This window comes from Anomaloglossus baeobatrachus, chromosome 2, assembly GCF_048569485.1.
Source record: "Anomaloglossus baeobatrachus isolate aAnoBae1 chromosome 2, aAnoBae1.hap1, whole genome shotgun sequence".
Lineage (NCBI taxonomy): Eukaryota > Metazoa > Chordata > Amphibia > Anura > Aromobatidae > Anomaloglossus > Anomaloglossus baeobatrachus.
The window spans coordinates 729604369-729625687 of NC_134354.1; the positions used below are offsets into that span (position 1 = coordinate 729604369).

Genomic DNA, 21319 nt, shown 5'->3' on the forward strand with positions numbered 1-21319 from the left:
TACTTCTCTATTACACATGGACACTCCTGTACTATACACATATTACCTTCGTATTACACGTGGACACCCCTGTACTACACACATATAACCCCTGTATTATACGTGGACACGCCTGTATTACACACATATTACCTTTGTATTACACATTGACACCCCTGTATTACACACATATTACTTCTGTATTACACATATTACCCCTGTATTACACGTGGACACTCCTGTATTACACACATATTGCCTCTGTATTACACATTGACACCCCTGTATTACACACATATTACTTCTGTATTACACATATTACCCCTGTATTACACGTGGACACTCCTGTATTACACACATATTGCCTCTGTATTACACATTGACATCCCTGTATTACACACATATTACTTCTGTATTACACATATTACCCGTGTATTACACGTGGACACTCCTGTATTACACACATATTGCCTCTGTATTACACATTGACACCCCTGTATTACACATATTACTTCTGTATTACACATATTACCCCTGTATTACACGTGGACACTTCTGTATTACACACATATTGCCTCTGTATCACACATATTACCTTTGTATTATACAGATATTACCTCTGTATTACACGTGGACACCCCTGTATTATACAGATATTACCTCTGTATTAAACACATTACCCCTGTATTACACACGAACACCTCTATATTACACGCATATTGCCTCTGTATTACACACATTACCACTGCATTACACACCTAGGCTCGGACTGGCCCACTGGAGAACATGTGAATTTCCCGGTAGGCCCCTGGGTAGAAATAAGTCACATACCCACCAACATGAACAGTAGTTAGAATCATAGAATCATAGAATATTAGAGTAGGAATGGACCTCCTGGGTGATCTAGTCCAACCCCCTGCTCAAAGCAGGATTCACTAAATTATCCCAGACAGATGTCCGTCCAACCTCTTTTTAAAGACTTCCATTGAAGGAGAACTCACCACCTATCATGGCAGCCTGTTCCACTCGTTGATCACCCTCACTATCAAAAAGTTATATCTAATATCGAATCTGTGTCTCCTCCCCATCAGTTTCATCCTATTGCTTCTAGTCTTTCCTTGTGAAAATGAGAATAAACCTGATCCCTCTACAGTGTGACGGCCTTTAAGATATTTGTAGACCGCCATCAGGTCTCCTCTCAGTCTTCTCTTTTGCAAGCTAAACAATCCTAAATCCTGTAACTGTTCCTCATAGGACCTGGTTTGCAGTCCAGTCACCATTCTGGTCACTCTTCTCTGAACTTGCTCCAGTTTGTTGATGTCTTTTTTTAAAATATGGTGCCCAGAACTGGACACAATATTCCAGATAAGGTCTGACCAAAGAGGAGTAAAGGGGGCTAATGACTTCACGTGATCTAGACTGTATTCTTCTGTTAATACATCCTAGAATGGTGTTTGCCTATTTTGCTGCTGCGTCACACGGTTGACTCATGTTCAGTCTGTGATCTATTAGTATACCTAAGTGTTTTTCACACATGCTGTTGGATAGCTCTATTCCTCCCATGCTGTATATGCTCTTTTCATTATTCTTGCCAAGATGTATGACTTTGCATTTCTCTCTGTTAAAAACCATTCTATTAGTTACTGCCCATTGTTCCAGCTTGTTTAGATCTTGTTGAATTCACTCTCTCTCTTCTCCAGTATTAGCTATTCCTCCTAGCTTTCTGTCATCAGCAAATTTAATCAGTTTACCCTTATTCCTTCATCTAAATCATTGATAAAGATGTTGAACAACACGGGGCCCAGGACAGAGCCCTGTGGTACCCCACTTGAGACAGTCTGCCAACTGGATGTGCAGCCATTTATGACCACTCTTTGACTCAGATCACTAAGCCAGTTACAAATCCATCTAACAGTTGCCTTGTCCATTCCACACTTGGTCATTTTTTCAATAAGGATTGTATGAGATACTTTGTCAAATAATTTGCTGAAGTCAAGATATACTAAATCTACTGCATTTCCCTGATCCACCCAGTCAGTGATTTTGTCATAGAAGGAAATTAAGTTAGACTGACATGACTTATTAGTTACAAACTCATGCTGGCTCTGGTTAATCACTTCATTCTCATCCAGGTGGTACTTGCATAAATGTTATTTAATAATTTGTTCAAAGATCTTTCCTGGTATGGAAGTCAGGCTCACAGGCCCAATACATTTGGTTTTCTATGTACAGACAAATGCAGCGTCTATATCGGTCAGTTAGCAATCTTATACTATTATTGTTATGTTTATTATTATTATATAAAAGCATAGAGCAGGAGACTGTGAGTGAGAAGAATGGAAGGCTTGTATGTAGCTGACCAGTGCCCCCCAGAGTCATTGTAACTGGTGGTCTTTCACCATCCTAGTCCAGCCTGTGAACATCCCTGTATTACACCATCTGTACTAAACCCCCTGTTTCCTATCCCTGTATTATATCCCTGTATTCACTCTCTGTATTATACCTCCCTGTATTATATCCCCTGAATTATACCCCCTTTATTACACCCCGCCCGTATTACACCATCCAGTATTATATCTCCTGTACGTATTACACCCCCTGTATTATATCCCCTGTATTACACCCCCTGTACTTATTACACCCCCTGTATTACATCCCCTCTGTATTATATCCCCTGTATTACACCCCCTGTACTTATTACACCCCCTGTATTACATCCCCTCTGTATTATATCCCCTGTATTACATCCCCTGTATTATATCCCCTGTATTACACCCCCTGTACTTATTACACCCCCTGTATTACATCCCCTCTGTATTATATCCCTGTATTACACCCCCTCTGTATTATATCCCTGTATTACACCCCCTGTATTACATCTCCTCTGTATTACACCTCCCTGTATTACATCCCCTCTGTATTACATCCCCTCTGTATTATATCCCCTGTATTATATCCCTGTATTACACCCCCTGTATTATATCCCCTGTATTACACCTCCCTGTATTACATCCCCTCTGTAGTATATCCTCTGTATTATATCCCCTGTATTATATCCCCTGTATTACACCTCCCTGTATTACACCCCGTGTATTACACCCGTGCCTTCCCTTCCCTCCCTCTCTCCCGGCTGTCGGGGCTGCGCCCTGGATGCTCGTGCACGCGGGTATCGGGAGCGCGCGGCTCCGGCCTGTCTGCTGGCGGTGATAAGGGTGAAGATGGCGCCGGGCGGATGGAAATCCTAATGACAGTCTCCAGGATCGCTTCTATCTGTACCATGGTAGGTGCCCGGGGCGGCTGCGCGGGGAGGGCCGGTGTGCAGGGGCGCAGGGCCGGGAGCTCTCTGCGCGCTGCTGCGGGCCGGGGCGCCTGCTCTGCGGTGTGGGGCAGTACGAGAGGCCGGGGATGCAGTGCGGCCTGTGGCTGCCGGGCTGGGCGCAGGGGAAGTTTGTCAGTCTCCTGCACTGCGCCCGCAGCTGGCAGCCCTGGCCCAGCACACAGGTGGGAGCGGCAGGTGCCGGGACACAGCTGTGCACACGGGGGTGGTGGTGCCCGGTGCAGGTGCAGCAGACTGTGGTGTCCTGGCCCCACGCCCTTCACATGTCCTCATCTGTCAGGTGCAGTCATCCTGCACATCTGGGCCCTGACATCTGCTCATCGCCTGCAACCCGAAGCGGCTACTATGACCGGTGAGCCTGCAGCCCGGAGCGGCTAGTGTGACCGGTGAGCCTGCAGCCCGGAGCGGCTAGTGTGACCGGTGAGCCTGCAGCCCGGAGCGGCTAGCGTGACCGGTGAGCCTGCAGCCCGGAGCGGCTAGCGTGACCGGTGAGCCTGCAGCCCGGAGCGGCTAGCGTGACCGGTGAGCCGGCAGCCCGGAGCGGCTAGCGTGACCGGTGAGCCGGCAGCCCGGAGCGGCTAGCGTGACCGGTGAGCCTGCAGCCCGGAGCGGCTAGCGTGACCGGTGAGCCTGCAGCCCGGAGCGGCTAGCGTGACCGGTGAGCCTGCAGCCCGGAGCGGCTAGCGTGACCGGTGAGCCTGCAGCCCGGAGCGGCTAGCGTGACCGGTGAGCCTGCAGCCCGGAGCGGCTAGCGTGACCGGTGAGCCTGCAGCCCGGAGCGGCTAGCGTGACCGGTGAGCCTGCAGCCCGGAGCGGCTAGCGTGACCGGTGAGCCTGCAGCCCGGAGCGGCTAGCGTGACCGGTGAGCCTGCAGCCCGGAGCGGCTAGCGTGACCGGTGAGCCTGCAGCCCGGAGCGGCTAGCGTGACCGGTGAGCCTGCAGCCCGGAGCGGCTAGCGTGACCGGTGAGCCTGCAGCCCGGAGCGGCTAGCGTGACCGGTGAGCCTGCAGCCCGGAGCGGCTAGCGTGACCGGTGAGCCTGCAGCCCGGAGCGGCTAGCGTGACCGGTGAGCCTGCAGCCCGGAGCGGCTAGCGTGACCGGTGAGCCTGCAGCCCGGAGCGGCTAGCGTGACCGGTGAGCCTGCAGCCCGGAGCGGCTAGCGTGACCGGTGAGCCTGCAGCCCGGAGCGGCTAGCGTGACCGGTGAGCCTGCAGCCCGGAGCGGCTAGCGTGACCGGTGAGCCTGCAGCCCGGAGCGGCTAGCGTGACCGGTGAGCCTGCAGCCCGGAGCGGCTAGCGTGACCGGTGAGCCTGCAGCCCGGAGCGGCTAGCGTGACCGGTGAGCCTGCAGCCCGGAGCGGCTAGCGTGACCGGTGAGCCTGCAGCCCGGAGCGGCTAGCGTGACCGGTGAGCCTGCAGCCCGGAGCGGCTAGCGTGACCGGTGAGCCTGCAGCCCGGAGCGGCTAGCGTGACCGGTGAGCCTGCAGCCCGGAGCGGCTAGCGTGACCGGTGAGCCTGCAGCCCGGAGCGGCTAGTGTGACCGTGGAGCGGCTAGCGTGACCGGTGAGCCTGCAGCCCGGAGCGGCTAGTGTGACCGTGGAGCGGCTACTATGACCGGTGAGCCTGCAGCCCGGAGCGGCTAGTGTGACCGGTGAGCCTGCAGCCCGGAGCGGCTAGTGTGACCGTGGAGCGGCTACTATGACCGGTGAGCCTGCAGCCCGGAGCGGCTAGTGTGACCGGTGAGCCTGCAGCCCGGAGCGGCTAGTGTGACCGTGGAGCGGCTAGCGTGACCGGTGAGCCTGCAGCCCGGAGCGGCTAGTGTGACCGGTGAGCCTGCAGCCCGGAGCGGCTAGTGTGACCGTGGAGCGGCTAGCGTGACCGGTGAGCCTGCAGCCCGGAGCGGCTAGTGTGACCGTGGAGCGGCTAGCGTGACCGGTGAGCCTGCAGCCCGGAGCGGCTAGCGTGACCGGTGAGCCTGCAGCCCGGAGCGGCTAGCGTGACCGGTGAGCCTGCAGCCCGGAGCGGCTAGCGTGACCGGTGAGCCTGCAGCCCGGAGCGGCTAGCGTGACCGGTGAGCCTGCAGCCCGGAGCGGCTAGCGTGACCGGTGAGCCTGCAGCCCGGAGCGGCTAGCGTGACCGGTGAGCCTGCAGCCCGGAGCGGCTAGCGTGACCGTGGAGCGGCTAGCGTGACCGGTGAGCCTGCAGCCCGGAGCGGCTAGCGTGACCGGTGAGCCTGCAGCCCGGAGCGGCTAGTGTGACCGTGGAGCGGCTAGCGTGACCGGTGAGCCTGCAGCCCGGAGCGGCTAGTGTGACCGTGGAGCGGCTAGCGGGACCGGTGAGCCTCATTGCCACTGTCCAAGAACACAGCTGATTTCTGTCGGTAGCTTCCACCTGGAAGATTCTTTAAATACTTAGTAGAAAGGAGAGTTTGGGACTGGATTAGACGCGGGTTTTGTCCCCGATACATTCTGCAGTGTAAACATTGTGCACATGGAGGTGGATTTGGACAGTTTCTAGTGGCCACAGCATCAGGAAACGCTTCTTCAGGAGTCTTTCAAGGAGATTTCTGCTGTTCTCTGTTCACACGTCACTGCTTTTCTTTTGCTGCATTTCGGAGCATTTAGTCAGGAAAAAGCAAATGTGCAGGCGATCTGAGATCTCTGAGCTTGTACTGGTAAAAAGCAACCTCTCATATGCATACAAAAATTGCTGCAAAAATGCTGTGTGTGCACAAGCTCTTAGGCCTGTTTTTTTGTTTTTTTTTTTTTAGATTCAATTTTTTTTTAGAAAAAACAAAATGTAAAGCACTTGTATGAATCACACACAGCATTCCTGTGCGGTCAGGTTTTTTTTTTTATTTTTTTTTTTCTGTGATGTGTTTTATTTGGTCAAGTTTGAGTCAAGAGACAGATGAAAATCAGAAATGTCTCCCTTTTTTCCATTGATTTTTTTTTTTTTTTTTTTTTTTTTTTTTTAAATTATCTTGGAAAAATGCAAAAAACAAACAAAAAAAACCAAACCTCTGACCGGCCCAACAAGCTATAATGGGTGTGCGTTCCAGCCATAAAAATGGGCGTCTGAGTGAGTGCGTTCACATGGAGCGGATGCACAGTGGGGTTTTCAATCTGGATATTTTTTTTTTGGCAAAAATTAGGCACAGTAGCAAATTAGAACGGATGTTAAACTGTGAGGAATCCGAGATTGCTCCGTCTCCTTTGGGCAGATTGTCGGCCCAGATTCCACTTTTGTAATTGGGTAAAATCTGGGAAAAACTGCGACATGTAACCTCTGCATATTATGCAGCAGATTTTTTTTTTTTTTTTTATGTACGTGTGGATTTTTGGATTTGGAGAAAGTTGAATAATTCCCTATTTCAGATTTGTTTGATGACACTCAACTTTGGAGACACTTGTAAGGCTATGTGCGCATGTTGCGTTCTATTCCGCAGCTGCATGTGTGTCTCAGAAGGCAGCCGAAAAGCTGCGTTCTGAGACGCATTGTTACTGCAGAATTCCTGCTGGATTCATGCGTTCTGGATGCTTCCAGAACGCACATTTTTGACAGTGCGGTCCCACTCTGCTCTTCAGCATTCCCATAGACTTTCAGCGGAGCTGAGTGGGACCACCGCACTGTCAAACATGACAACACTGACTGACTGGCGGCACGGTGGCTCAGTGGTTAGCATTGCAGTCTTGCAGCGCTGGGGTCCTGGGTTCAAATCCCACCAAGGACAACATCTGCAGGAGTTTGTATGTTCTCCCCATGTTTACGTGGGTTTCCTCCGGGTTCTCCAGTTTCCTCCCACACTCCAAAGACATACAGATAGGGACTCTAGATTGTGAGCCCCAATGGGGACAGTGTTGCCAATGTATGTATAGCGCTGTGGAATTAATAGCGCTATATAAATGATTATTATTATTATTATTATTATTAATATAATATTATATCCCCGAACACACCTTGACATTACCGCCGGCATCCCCGCACACACCCCGGCATTACCTCAGTGATGTCCCCGCTGACAGCGCGATTCACTTCAGTTGCTGCGTGGAGCTCACAGGGGCGGCGGTGTACTACTGCCGCTCCTGTCAGCTTCATGTAGCAGAGCTGGAAGCGACGCACGACCTCCGTGGGTTACGTCGGACCTAGAGGGGTTTTCGGGGCTTCATAAAGTGGTAAACGAGGGTGTTGTTGTTTTTTTTTTGTTTTTTTTTTTGTCTTTTATTCCAAATAAAGGATTTTTTTCGGGTGTATGTGTTTATTTACTTTCACTTACAGGTTAGGCTAAGTTCACACATCCTGTGTTTTGCATCAGTCACAATCCGTAGCCTTGAGGAATTACGGAATCCTGCAAAATATTTTGCAGGAATCCTGTATTTCCCCATAGACTTCTATTAGTGACGGATTGCGACTGATGACCCTGCGTTGCATCCGCTGCGTCGCGGTCCGTCGTTTTTGACTGACCGCCGAGCGGGGAGCAACGCAGAATGTAACGTTTTTCGGGCCGTCAAAATTAACGCGCCGCGCAGGAATCCGTCGCCATCCGTCAAGCTTGTAATGCATGTCTATGGTGCTGGATTCCGTCGTAATCCGTCTTACAACGGAATCCAGCGCAGGATTCCGTCATGCTCTACTGAGCATGCCCAGCATGCTTGGCACGCCCACTGGGCTGTCCCAAACACAGACGGATCATGACTGATCCGTCAAAAAACGGACGCACAGCGGATGTAACGGACGCAACTGATCCGTTTTTTCACAGGATTCCTGTGAAAGGAATCCTGTGAAAAACACATCAGTTGCATCAGTTGACATCTTGAAAATGACTGATCCGTTGCTGACGGACCTGACGGATTGAAAACACAGGATGTGTGAACTTAGCCTTAATTATGGAAGGTATCTCGGGGAGACGCCTGTCATGATTAACCTAGGACTTAGTGGCAGCTATGGGCTGCCATTAACTACTTATTACCCCGATTGCGACCGCACCAGGGGAATTCAGGATGAGCCTGGTAGAGTCCCGGGACTGTCACATCTCATGGGTGCGGCAATTCTGGGTGGCTGCTGGCTGATATTGTTAGGCTGGGGAGCTCCCCATCCTGAGAATACCAGCCATCAGCCGTGTGGCTTTATCTTGGCTGTTATCAAAATTGGGGGGGACCGCACGCTGTTTTTTTTTTAAAATTATTTATTTTACTGCACGCTATAGACCCGCCCACCTGCGGCTGTGATTGGTTGCAGTGAGACAGCTGTCACTCAGCGTGGGGGCGTGTCTGACTGCAACCAATCATAGGCACCGGTGGGCGGGGAAAGCAGGGAATACGAGATTGAATAATGAGCGGCTAGCATTTTCAAAAGAGGAAAAGCCGCCGGAGCTGTGTGAACGCCGTGCAGCGCTGCGCCGGGGATCAGTGAGTATGAGAGAGGGGGAGAGACCGACCGACGGACAGAGAGAGAGACCCATTGACAGAGAGAGAGACAGAGCGACCAACCGACAGAGAAAGAGACCGACAGAGGGAGATTCACCGACATCCACAGACAGAGATTGACCGACATTGACAGAGACTGAAAAGGCCTGCGTTTAAAGCATGAGGAACGCAACAAAAATGCAGTCGAAGTGCATTTTGGTTGCGTTCTGACCCACATCATTGATTTCAATGGGTGGATAACGCAGCTACAACGCACAAAAGAAGTGACATGCTGCTTTTTTTCTGCAGTGATTTTGGGCATCCAAAACGCTGCGTTTACAAATGCAACGTGTGCATTGATTTCTTTCGGCTTTCTCATAGACTTTGCTGGGGAAGCTGAACGCATGCAGTTACGCTGCAGTTCAAAACGCAGTGTTTCCACGGGAAAAAACGCAACGTGCGCACATCGCCTTAATCCAAGAAATGGACAGGACTGGATGCAACTTGTGCCAAAAAGACGTGATTGTGATCACAACGATCGTTCTTGTGTAATCAGTACTGCGCCCATGTGTGCCATGTTTGTGAATGAACTGCCCTCCTTATTGTGTGGCATGCACTCCTGCCCTATGTGACATCGGGATGGAGCTGTGCCGGGCGGGCGAGATGCTGGGTTTTGCACTATTACTTGTGACCGCTGTGACTTATAGGATCTGTGCCCGATATCTGCGCTGCGTCGTACGCCCGCCTTGGCATCTACGCTGTGCAGTTGTCCGTGTCAGATTTGCCAGGACTGTATGCCCTGGGGGTTATCGAGTCTGTCTGACCACTCTCCGATTTGCCACTAATAAGCCGCCTTTTGACCTAATCTCTAAACGGTGTACAATTTCTTGCCATAAAAATGGCACAAAACCATTGACAGGTCTTACTATATAGACAGTTCATGGTGATGCTGAGATGTCCACCATGATTGTTTCCCTCCACTCCTGACTTCATCATTGACAATAGGAATTCTTCTACTCGCTCCTGGTTTCGGGTTCGCTCAGTATCAGTCGCATTTGCATTACAGGGCTTTGGAGACTCCATCCCATCATATGTAATCCTCTGTGCGTCGGCTGTGGACCCGTGTTCTGGTAATAGGATGTGGTCAGTGGTGTCTGTGGGTGGTCTACACTTGTCTCCAGCTGCTACATTTTTGAGGTTTTCAGTTATAGCTTAATTACTACATAAGAAAACTTTCTGATATACCTTGTACTTCAGTTCTTCCCAAACGTCAAGACCTCTGCGCTGTCAGTGAATAGAACCACTACAGGCCACGTGTCTGTCTGCAGCCATGTTCCTAATGCAGGAGATCCTCTGAGCTGAATACAGCAGGGAATATCTGAGACACTTCCCGAATGTAGAATGGTCACATTTGTGAAAAATAGGCAAATTCAGAACTGAGAAAGTAAACTTTATGCAAATTTAGTCTGCAGGTGTGCAGGGGGCGGGGCCCGCTTTCCAGCGGGTGTGCAGGGGGCGGGGCCCGCTTTCCAGCGGGTGTGCAGGGGGCGGGGCCCGCTTTCCAGCGGGTGTGCAGGGGGCGGGGCCCGCTTTCCAGCGGGTGTGCAGGGGGCGGGGCCCGCTTTCCAGCGGGTGTGCAGGGGGCGGGGCCCGCTTTCCAGCGGGTGTGCAGGGGGCGGGGCCCGCTTTCCAGCGGGTGTGCAGGGGGCGGGGGCGGGGCCCACCCCCCATCTATCACTACCCTCATTAGCTTGATTAGCATGGACAGGAGATCATGGACAGGAGATTATGAAGAAGGTTAATGCAGCCTCTGGGAGCCATGCTGTGTTCAACGCAATTGCAGATTTTTATTTTTTTGGGGGATAGACAGTACCACATCCCAATACCTGAGCTGTATGTGAGATTTTAAGAAATGTGCATAAGCTGCAGAAAATATCCACAGAGTTAATTAATCGTCGCTGTTGATTTGACATTGACGTTCTGCAGATATCGCCAATGGAGTGAATCACAATTTCCACCTTCAAATCCACAGCAGCAGGTTCTTTCTCTGCGGTAAGTCTTCATGGCTTTTTCTGCCATTTTTTTGAGCCGCTCTGCTCATAATAATGGAGTTTTAAAAAGAAAAAGAAAAAACAAGAAAACAAACAAATTTTATAATAATAAAAAAAAAAAATATATATATATATATATATATATATATATATATATATATATATATATATATATATATATATATATATATATATATATATATATATATATATATATATATATATATATACATACATACATTTTTTTTTATTTAACATAACTTAGATTTTTCACATTCATTTTTATGGAAAAAGGACTTGCTGTCTAACACATTACATCTTTTGTCTGTTCTTCAGGGTTTTCCCACTAGGACGATGCTCTGTGTTATACAATGGAAGTGATTTGGAAGGCAGAAAAGGAGTCTTTCTAAGGGTTTTGCAAAAAAAAATTGCATGCATTTTCATTGCTTAAAGGGGTTGCCCGGTGTAAATCCATAAGTGTGCAGCACTCTGTATCCCTCCATGTGACTGCAGACTTGGGAATCCTTCCATCGCACGCACTGTGAGGATTCGCCGTTGTCAGAGCCAGGAATGGCGGTCCTGTGGCTGCTAGTATGAGATATGAATACTCCCCACCAGAATCGGAGTAGTGGGGTGCAGCTGCGCTCAATTCACTTGCATCTAGTTGGATTCTGCATATCTCATACCCTTGATCCAGGCTCGGCCAGCCGAGAATCCTTTCCAACTGCATCTGTAAAGCCTGCCATGCATAGCTCCTATATACTCTAAGGAGCCATTCCACTATAGGGCTTTATTAGTGATGAGCGAGCACTCTCATGCTCAGGTGCTCAAGACTCGAAATGATCAGTCGAACACTCGGACGGGCTCCAGTACTGAGTATAAGGGAAGGCCATGGGAGACTCTGCCATTTTTTGGGAAGATCTTCCAGAAAAATGTTTGAGATTCCCATTGACTTCCGTTATTCTCAGGTACTCGTCCAAGCGTCCAACTGATCGTTTCGAGCACCCGAGCATGGGAGTGCTCGCTCATGACACGTGAGATGCCTTAAAAGGGTTGGCCACTGCTCTGGCACTGATGGCCTGTCCTTAGGATGGGTCACCAATGTCTGATCGGCTGTTGTCTGACACCCTGAACCCCCCTCCGTTCAGCTGTTCAGTCACGGCGTTAGCAATGCTCAGTTCCGGGCCTGCCTCGTCTTCTGATAGTGGCGGATCTGCAGTACCCGGCAGTGGCCGCTATCAGAAGACGAGGAAGCTCCGTAACCGAGCATTTCCTGCCTCCTGCTGCCACCGGCACCAAGAACAGCTGATCGGCATCTGTACTGGGTGTCTGACCCCGACAGATTAGACATTGATGACCTGTCCTAAGGATAAGCCATCAATGTAAAAGTAATGAACAACCTCCTTTAATGTTTGACTGTTGGTGATTCCTACTCTTGGACCCCCTACTTTTCAGAAGAGGCAGGACCCCTGATGCTTCTCTGCAACAACCTGGTGGAGGCTGATGGAGGGTTACATTTGTGGCGCTATCTGGTCAAGTCTACGGGAGTTATGGAATCGTTCATTCAGTAGATGGGGGGTCTCTATGGTTGGACTCCCAATTAGTAGAAGTTTGTGCCCGTTACCCAGCAGATGGATTATAAATGTCTATGGTGGGTAACGTATAGCCCAAAGTCTGCATCCAAACAAGTCAGTTTCGTGTTTCGGCCATTTTTCTATTGTCTTCTGCGTTTCATCACTTTTTCTCATCTGTTTAGTAAAATCTGAAGGTTTGAATAGTCTGAATCTTTTTTTATTTTTTATTTTTATACCCATTGACTCACTGCAATGGATGAGTTAAAAACAGCTGAAGCAAAACAGAAGCACAAAGCCGGCGTTCAGTTTTTCATGCATTTTTAACAAATCCCTACAAGCTATAATGTGTGAATACAGCCTAATGCTTGTCAGGGGCAGGCGCTCACCTGAATGATTAATAGGCAGTAGAATATGTCCAACCTCCGGCTGACGACCACTTCCCCTCGCAGACACTTACGTGCTTTATCGATCTGAATGAGCTCGTCTGTGATGGAACATCCCCTTTAATAATTTCTTGCCACTTTTATAATGTTGGATGATGTCGGTGCCTAAAAAATTTTTCAGATCCAATTTTTACAACTAGAAATTATCCATTGTAAGCCTACAGTCGGGGAGGGCTGTTGTGGCGCTTGGGGTATGTTCATATGATGCGTTTTTCACGCATTATACTGGACCAGCAAAATGAAGGATTTCTGAAGTCTCGTGCAAATGTTGCATTTTTATTCTTTGCTGATTTTGAAGCAGTCCATTCTTGTATTGTTTGTGCTGTGTTTTCACCTATTTTAAAAGAATGAAAACAAAAAGACAGCAAAAATATGCGTATTTAATGCAGCATTTTTCCTGCTAACACTTCAGTATCCATTTTTATTTTTTCCAAAACCCACAGACTAGCATTTTCGTATTTTTTTTTTTTTTTTTGATCGGACACTCAAATTAAAATTGGATATGTCTTTGATTTCCCCCCCCCCCCTCCCCAAGACTGCATGGTCTGTGAAATATCACACATGTGAATGGCCCCTTAGATTATCACAGGTACCCTATAGCTTATCACAGGTACAAGTGCTGCAGGTCCAGTGCGATCAGTGAAAACCACAAATGGCACTCATATGTGAAAAAGGATGTCTGAATGAGCCCTTAGAACATGTATTTTGCCCCCTGATTTTTCTTTCTGTAGCTTAAAGGGGTTTTCCATCTTTTGGGGACTTTCCCCCTCCCCCACAGGTAAAGAAATCAAACCATAGATGCCCATAAATTACAGTATATGTAATGGAACAAGTATTGAAGACTATTACTAAGATTTATTTAAAGGGATCCTGTCACCAGATTTTGGCCTTCTTAACTAAAACTAGTACCTTAAGCAGCGCCTGTGCTGCATTCTATAGAGGTACACGTTACCCCCCCTGACCCCACCTGTAGACCCCACCTGTAGACCGTTATAAAATCTTCCGCCCTTTATGTAAATTGTCCGGTCCAATGGGCATCCTAATCTGTACTTCCTTCCGCCCTCCTCCTGTGCTTGACGCCATTAGGCCCTGTGCGCACTAGAAAAAGGAATTTTCTTAAGAAAATTCCGGAGGCTCAGTAAGAATTCCGCACCGGCGTCAAAAATACCGCACTGAAATCCGCATCCAAATCCGCATACGGTTTGTTGCGTTTTACGACGGATTTGGATGTGGGTTTGGTGCGGAAATGCCGCAGTCAGCGTCGGACTGGCTACCGGAGGAATTTCCAGTAATACCAGGCCTGGCTGCGGTTACCTGCACTGAACTCCGGAGCTCTCACCTGAGCTCCGGAGTGCAGCCTAGACTAAACTGCGAGCGCCGAGTGATTGTTTTCCTGGCGATTGCCCTTTAGTTCAGGCCGGGCTGATCTCCGGAGTGCAGCAGAATCAATCACTCGGCGCTCGCAGTTTAGTCTACGCTGCACTCATGGGAGCTCCGGAGTTCAGTGCAGGTAACCGCGGCCAGGCCTGGCATTACTGGAGATTCCTCCGGTAGCCAGTCCCGCAGCTACCTGCGGAAAAGAAGTGACATGCAATTGTTTTTGCTGCGGGAATCCGCAGCAAAACATGCAGATGTCAAAATCCGCCAAGTGCGCACAGCATTTTTTTTTTTTTTTTTTACCATAGGATTTGCTGGTGAATCACTGCAGAGATGTTATGAACATTTTCTGCAGCAAATCCGCAGGAAATTCCGTCTAGTGTGCACAAGGCCTTAGATGGGCAAAATCTCGCACCTGCACAGACATATTTCCAGCTCACACAGGTGCACTTCGCTCTGCCCTATTGTGGGCAGAGCCAACTACATAGGTTCGCCTGGACGAACTGGCATGTTCTCTGCGCAGGTGCGAGAAAATATCACGCCTGCGCTGAGAACTCGCCGGTTCGCAGGCGCACCTGTTTTCGGCTCTGCCCGTGACAGGGCAAAACAAAGTGTGCCTGCGCGAGCTGAAAATATGGATATTTTGCCTGCCTAAATGGATGGCGTTCAAGGCATCAATCAGCACAGGAGGACGATGAAAGGAGGGACAGTAGGCGCAGATAGAACGCCCATTGGACCGTACAATTTACATACAGGGTGAGAGATTTTATATACCGTAGGTACTTTTTGGGGCTACAGAGGAAAGGGACCAGGAGGTAATATGCATCTTCACGGCATGCAGCAAAGGTGCTCCTTAGGCTATGTGTCCACGGTAGAATGTACCTGCGGATTTTTCTGCCTGAAAATCCGCGACTTTCGCGGCAAATCCGCACCCGTGGATTTGCCGCGGATTTACAGCGGATTTGCCGCGGATTTTGATGTGGATTTTTTTTTTTTTTTTTTTTTTTTCCCCCATTCAAAACCAAAAATCCGCACCAAATCTGCACCAAACAATTGACATGCTGCAGATTTTTCCGGATCAAAATCCGCGGCAAATCCGCAGCGGAAAAATCCGCAGCATGGACACAGCATTTCCAAAATGCCATTGAAATGGCTTGGAAGTGCCGCTGCTGCAGATTTTCGGGAAATCCGCGGCAAAATCCGCGCAAAATCCGCAGCGTGGGCACATAGCCTTAAGGTGCTACTTGTGGTTTAGAAGGCCAAAATCTGGTGACAGGATCCCTTAAATACTTCCTACAAAAGTCTTTGTACGAGATGATGGATCCTTTTATGAACAAACTAGTCTCATGCTTTGCTCAGAATTGATTTTGACCAATCTTCCACACTAAGGCCGGCGTCACACGCTACGGTATATCGGGGGATATGTCGTCTGGTTCACAGATTCCGTGACGCACATCCGGCATCGTTAGACATATCGTAGCGTGTGACAGCTCCGAACGACTGTGATCGAGCAAAAATACTCACCTTATCGTTGCTCGTTGACTCGTCGTTCATTTTCATAATGTCGTTCCTCCTTCTGCGCGCCGGTTGTTCGTCGTTCCCGAAGCAGCACATATCGCTCCGTGTGACACCCCGGGAACGACGAACACATCTTACCTGCGTCCTCCAGCAACGAGGAAGGAAGGAGGTGGGCGGGGTGTTACATCCCGCTCATCTCCGCCCCTCCGCTTCTATTGGGCGGCCGCTGTGTGACGTCGCTGTGACGCAGAACGTCCCTCCCCCTTCAGGAAGAGGATGTTCGTCGCCCACATCGAGGTCGTTCGGGAGGTAAGTACGTGTGACGGGGGTAAACGACTTTGTGCGCCACGGGCAATGAATTGCCCGTGATGAACAAACAGGGGCGGGTGCGATCACACGATAAATCGTCCCGTGTGACGCCGCCCAAACACTCTTCAGATCCTGAAGGTCTCGTGGGCTCCTTCTATTAACTCTGAGCTTTAGATCCTTCCATAAATTTTCTATTGGACTCGGCTCCGGTGATCGGCTCGGCAATTGTAGCAGTTTTATTTTCTTTCTCTGGGAGTCTCCTTGGCTGTGTGGGATCATTGTCTTGCTGAAATGTCCACCCTCGGTTCATCTTCATCATCCTGGTAGATGGCAGCAGATTTTTATCAAGAATGTCTCTGTACATTTATCCATTCAGCCTTCCTTTTAAAGGGCACCTGTCAGCAGAAATTTCGCCCAAAACCTAAAAGCTTCCCCCTCTGCAGCTCCTGGGCTGATTCTAGAAAGGTCCCTGTTATTATTGTGCCCCCTGTGAGACCAAAATAAAGACTTTATAAAGTGGTACCTTTTTGTATTCAGATACTGTAAATGTGACACGGGGGCGGGCTCTCTGGCGTCCGTTATTCTGCCTCCTGGTCCTGTATGCCGCCCCCATCGCTCCTTTCCATAGCTGATTCACCGCCCACTGCTCCAGCCATCCCCGCGCATGCCCAGTGCCAGTCTCACGGGACTGAGCAGTGTGACCGCTGGTGACGTGTGCGCAGGCAAGTGATTATGGGCGGGGCTGTGATTGTTATCAGCAAGTACCCGCCCATAATCTCGTGAGCGCGCAAACCTCACCAGCGGTCACACTGTGCTCAGGGTAGTGCTAGACTGTATGGGCTACTTCCAGGGATGACGTCCCTTTTGTCACGTGATAGGGGCGTGTTCAATAATACTATTTCACTCTCTAGGCATATTCACGCAAGTTACTTTTTCATATGCAAAAAAGACCTTTTTTATTACACTCACCCATAGGGCGGTCCAGTCTAATTGGCATCTTTTGGTCTCGATTCTTCGCCTCCTCTTCTTGTGATCGCCATCCTCCCTTGCTTTGTATGGATGACTCGTCCTACATCATCCATGCAGTGTTTTCCATCGCACTCCTGCGCAGGTGCACCTGTTTCTGTCCTGCCTGGGGCATTGTAAAGTACTGTAATGTGCAGGGAAAGGCCAAAAATCCCGACGCATGCGCACTACACTATGTCCTGCCAAGGGCAGTGTAAAGTATTGAAGTGCATGTGTGCAGGCGGGCGATGGAGGAAACTGTGGATGTTTTTAGAACGCGTCATCCCCACGAAGCAGGGAAGAAAGACGACGATTGCAAGGAGAGAGGAGGCGAAGGATCAATACCCTTGACTCCCATTGGACCGCACCTTAGGTGAGTATAATAAAAGGTCTTTTTTGCGTTATGCAGTGGGGCATGGGGACTTGTATACAGTATTCTCTAACAGGGCTGAAAGAAGCTGGCACTACTTTATATGGGGGAAAACCAGGTGACAGGTGCCCTATCTTAAAAATGAGTGTGCCTTTTGCAGTCTGTTTCCCTGCACATTTAACTTTGATGTGGTCTGTGGTCATAAATCAGATGTCAGGAGCAAAGAAAAAGACAGCTAAGAGTCGAGGCTCATTCATATGTCAGTGATTTTCTTTTGTATGCACCTATTTTCACCAGTGTTTGTCAGCGTGTCAGTGGTAACCATTTCTTTGTTTGTATTTTTAAGGCATGATCAGTATCCATGGAGTCCTGGACGAATGGGTCCTGACCTACGGGGCCGCGAGTCTCATCCGCAGGAGACCGCAGCTGCCCGTGCCCATGATCTGGGTTCAGTGCGCTGCGGTCTCTGTGTTCTCTCTACGGAGAACGTTTGCATCTCCACAGCATTAACATGCTGCGGCTCGGGAAGCCACACCGTTTTCGCTGCGGTAAAACAAGTACAGTGGGCACGGGATTTCTATAAATCCCATCCACTATGCTTGTACTGCACAACGCAGTGTTTGGGACACTGTAAAACCTGATTTTGGCCACGTACCCTTTAATGTATATACTGTCACATGACACGTATAAAATCAGACTGTGTGTGTGTGTGTATATATATATATGTATGTGTATGTGTATATATGATATAAAATATATTTATATATAATTTTTATATTATATATACATAAATAATCTTGTTATCGTGTGTATATATACACTTTATATTCATGTGACCTGTGTGACATGACTCCGGGGGACGAGCAGCACAAAGGTTGCTGGTGTTGCAATGCTCGCCCCATCCCTTGTGTGTTTTTTGGCTTCCGTCCTCAGGTGTCACAACCTGTCCTTCCCTGAAGCTGAGGATCTCTCATTAGTTCTCAATCACCGGGTTTTTTCCTGCTTTTAGTGTTCACCCAGATGACTCCAGTCAGAAAATCCTCTGCGTAATAGATCGTCACAGCGGTGATTTTACACACTATTGAGTTCTCTGGGGAGAAAACCTACAGTGGAAACTTACCAGCGCTGCGGGCTTCACCTCCCTACAATGCCAGGTTATGCTCCGGTTATTCACCTTCATTTAACTCTTTGCAATGCCTCTTTTTTTCCCTTTTAGAGGATAAAAATAACAAAAATGACCTTTTCATATCTTTCACGTTGGTGTGACTCATATAGGGGGTTAGAATTATTTATTTATTTTATTTTTAATTTGCTTAAAGAAGACCAACCACCAGGATTTTCATGTACAGTCATATGAAAAAGTTTGGGCACCCCTATTAAGGTTAACCTTTTTTCTTTATAACAATTTGGGTTTTTGCAACAGCTATTTCAGTTTCATATATCTAATAACTGATGGACTGAGTAATATTTCTGGATTGAAATGAGGTTTATTGTACTAACAGAAAATGTGCAATCCGCATTTAAACAAAATTTGACTGGTGCAAAAGTATGGGCACCCTTATCAATTTCTTGATTTGAACACTCCTAACTACTTTTTACTGACTTACAAAAGCCCTAAATTGGTTTTGTAACCTCCATTGAGCTTTGACCTTCATAGGCAGGTGTATCCAATCATGAGAAAAGGTATTTAAGGTGGCCACTTGCAAGTTGTTCTCCTATTTGAATCTCCTATGAAGAGTGGCATCATGGGCTCCTCAAAACAACTCTCAAATGATCTGAAAACAAAGATTATTCAACATAGTTGTTCAGGGGAAGGATACAAAAAGTTGTCTCAGAGATTTAAACTGTCAGTTTCCACTGTGAGGAACATAGTAAGGAAATGGAAGAACACAGGTACAGTTCTTGTTACGCCCAGAAGTGGCAGGCCAAGAAAAATATCAGAAAGGCAGAGAAGAAGAATGGTGAGAACAGTCAATGACAATCCAGAGACCACCTCCAAAGACCTGCAGCATCATCTTGCTGCAGATGGTGTCAATGTGCATTGGTCAACAATACAGCGCACTTTGCACAAGGAGAAGCTGTATGGGAGAGTGATGCTAAAGAAGCCGTTTCTGCAAGCACGCCACAAACAGAGTCGCCTGAGGTATGCAAAAGCACATTTGGACAAGCCAGTTACATTTTGGACGAAGGTCCTGTGGACTGATTAAACAAAGATTAAGTTGTTTAGTCATACAAAAAGGCGTTATGCATGGAGGCAAAAAAACACGGCATTCCAAGAAAAGCACTTGCTACCTACAGTAAAATTTGGTGGAGGTTCCATCATGCTTTGGGGCTGTGTGGCCAATGCCGACATCGGGAATCTTGTTAAAGTTGAGGGTCGCATGGATTCAACTCGGTATCAGCAGATTCTTGACAATAATGTGCAAGAATAAGTGACGAAGTTGAAGTTACGCAGGGGATGGATATTTCAGCAAGACAATGATCCAAAACAGCGCTCCAAATCTACTCAGGCATTCATGCAGAGGAACAATTACAATGTTCTGGAATGGCCATCCCAGTCCCCAGACCTGAATATCATTGAACATCTGTGGGATGATGTGAAGTGTGTTGTCCATGCTCGGCGACCATCAAACTTAACTGAACTGGAATTGTTTTGTAAACAGGAATGGTCAAATCTACCTTCATCCAGGAACTCATTAAAAGCTACAGGAAGCAACTAGAGGCTGTTATTTTTGCAAAAGGAGGATCTACAAAATATTAATGTCACTTTTATGTTGAGGTGCCCATACTTTTGCACTGGTCAAATTTTGTTTAAATGCGGATTGCACATTTTCTGTTAGTACAATAAACCTCATTTCAATCCAGAAATATTACTCAGTCCATCAGTTATTAGATATGATACTGAAATAGCTGTTGCAAAAACCCAAATTGTTATAAAGAAAAAAGGTTAACCTTAATAGGGGTGCCCAAACTTTTTCATATGACTGTATAAACTAAAGCCAGTGTTATACTGGCACTATCATGCTGATTCTATACATACCTTTTAGTTGTGAGATCGGATGTATAGTTTCTGAAATATAGGCAAGTAAAGTTTGTGAATTGCACTGTCTGACATACTCCCCCCCCCCCCCCCCTCCCCTCATTCCCCTTATCTGATTAACATTGCGACATAGATTACATGATGTCTTTTTTTTTTTTTTTTTTTCATTAAGGCTACTTTCACACCTCCGGCTTTTGCAGTGCGGCACAATCCGGCACTTTGCAGGAAAACCGCAACCGGTTTTTTTTGCTGCCGGTTGCGTTTTTCCTGCATAGACTTTAATTAGTGCCGCATTGTGCCGCATGGGCTTGCGTTCGGTCCGGTTTTTGCCGCATGCGGCAGATTTAGCCGATGCGGCGGCCGGATGGAACGTTCCCTGCAACGTTTTTTGCTCCAGCAAAAAAAAACCGCATCGCGCCGCATCCGGCGCTTTTGAGCATGCGGTTTTTGCCACTGCGCATGCTCAGTAGCATGCCGCAAGCGGCAAAAACCGGACCGGCCGCATGTAAAAAACTTATGCAAAGGATGCGGTGTTTTCACCGCATCCGTTGCATAGGCTTCACAGCCGGATTGAGCCGCACGGCTCAAACCGGATGTGTGAAAGTAGCCTTAAAGTGCATTTCTTTTTTTTTTTTTTCTTTTTTTTGGGACCTGTATTAGAATTGTTACCTTTTATGTCTATTAACTCTGCTTTTGGATTTGAACCTTGATTGCATTCAGTTACAGCTGGATAGGGAACACCCCTCTCCTGCAGCATGGATATATTCTCTTTCTGGCCGCTCTGCAGGTAGCTTATGACTAAGGACACTTTTTGGTTTTAAATTATTAGCCTGTCCGAAACGTGTAAAGTTTTTCCTGCTCTTCATTGTGTACAACGTGTTCCCAGACTATGTTTTAACCGGATTCCAATAA

General features: G+C 48.1%; 1 protein-coding gene across 1 annotated transcript in view; it reads left to right on the plus strand.

Moving 5' to 3' along the window:
- The first annotated feature begins 3136 nt into the window (after nt 1–3136).
- Nucleotides 3137–21319, plus strand: part of USP12 (ubiquitin specific peptidase 12) — a 129428-nt gene continuing 111245 nt past the window's right edge. Inside the window, exon 1 of the mRNA XM_075334631.1 lies at nt 3137–3259. Within this exon, the coding sequence (XP_075190746.1) occupies nt 3212–3259 (48 nt within the window). The 5' untranslated portion in view covers nt 3137–3211. The remainder of the gene's footprint in view (nt 3260–21319) is intronic.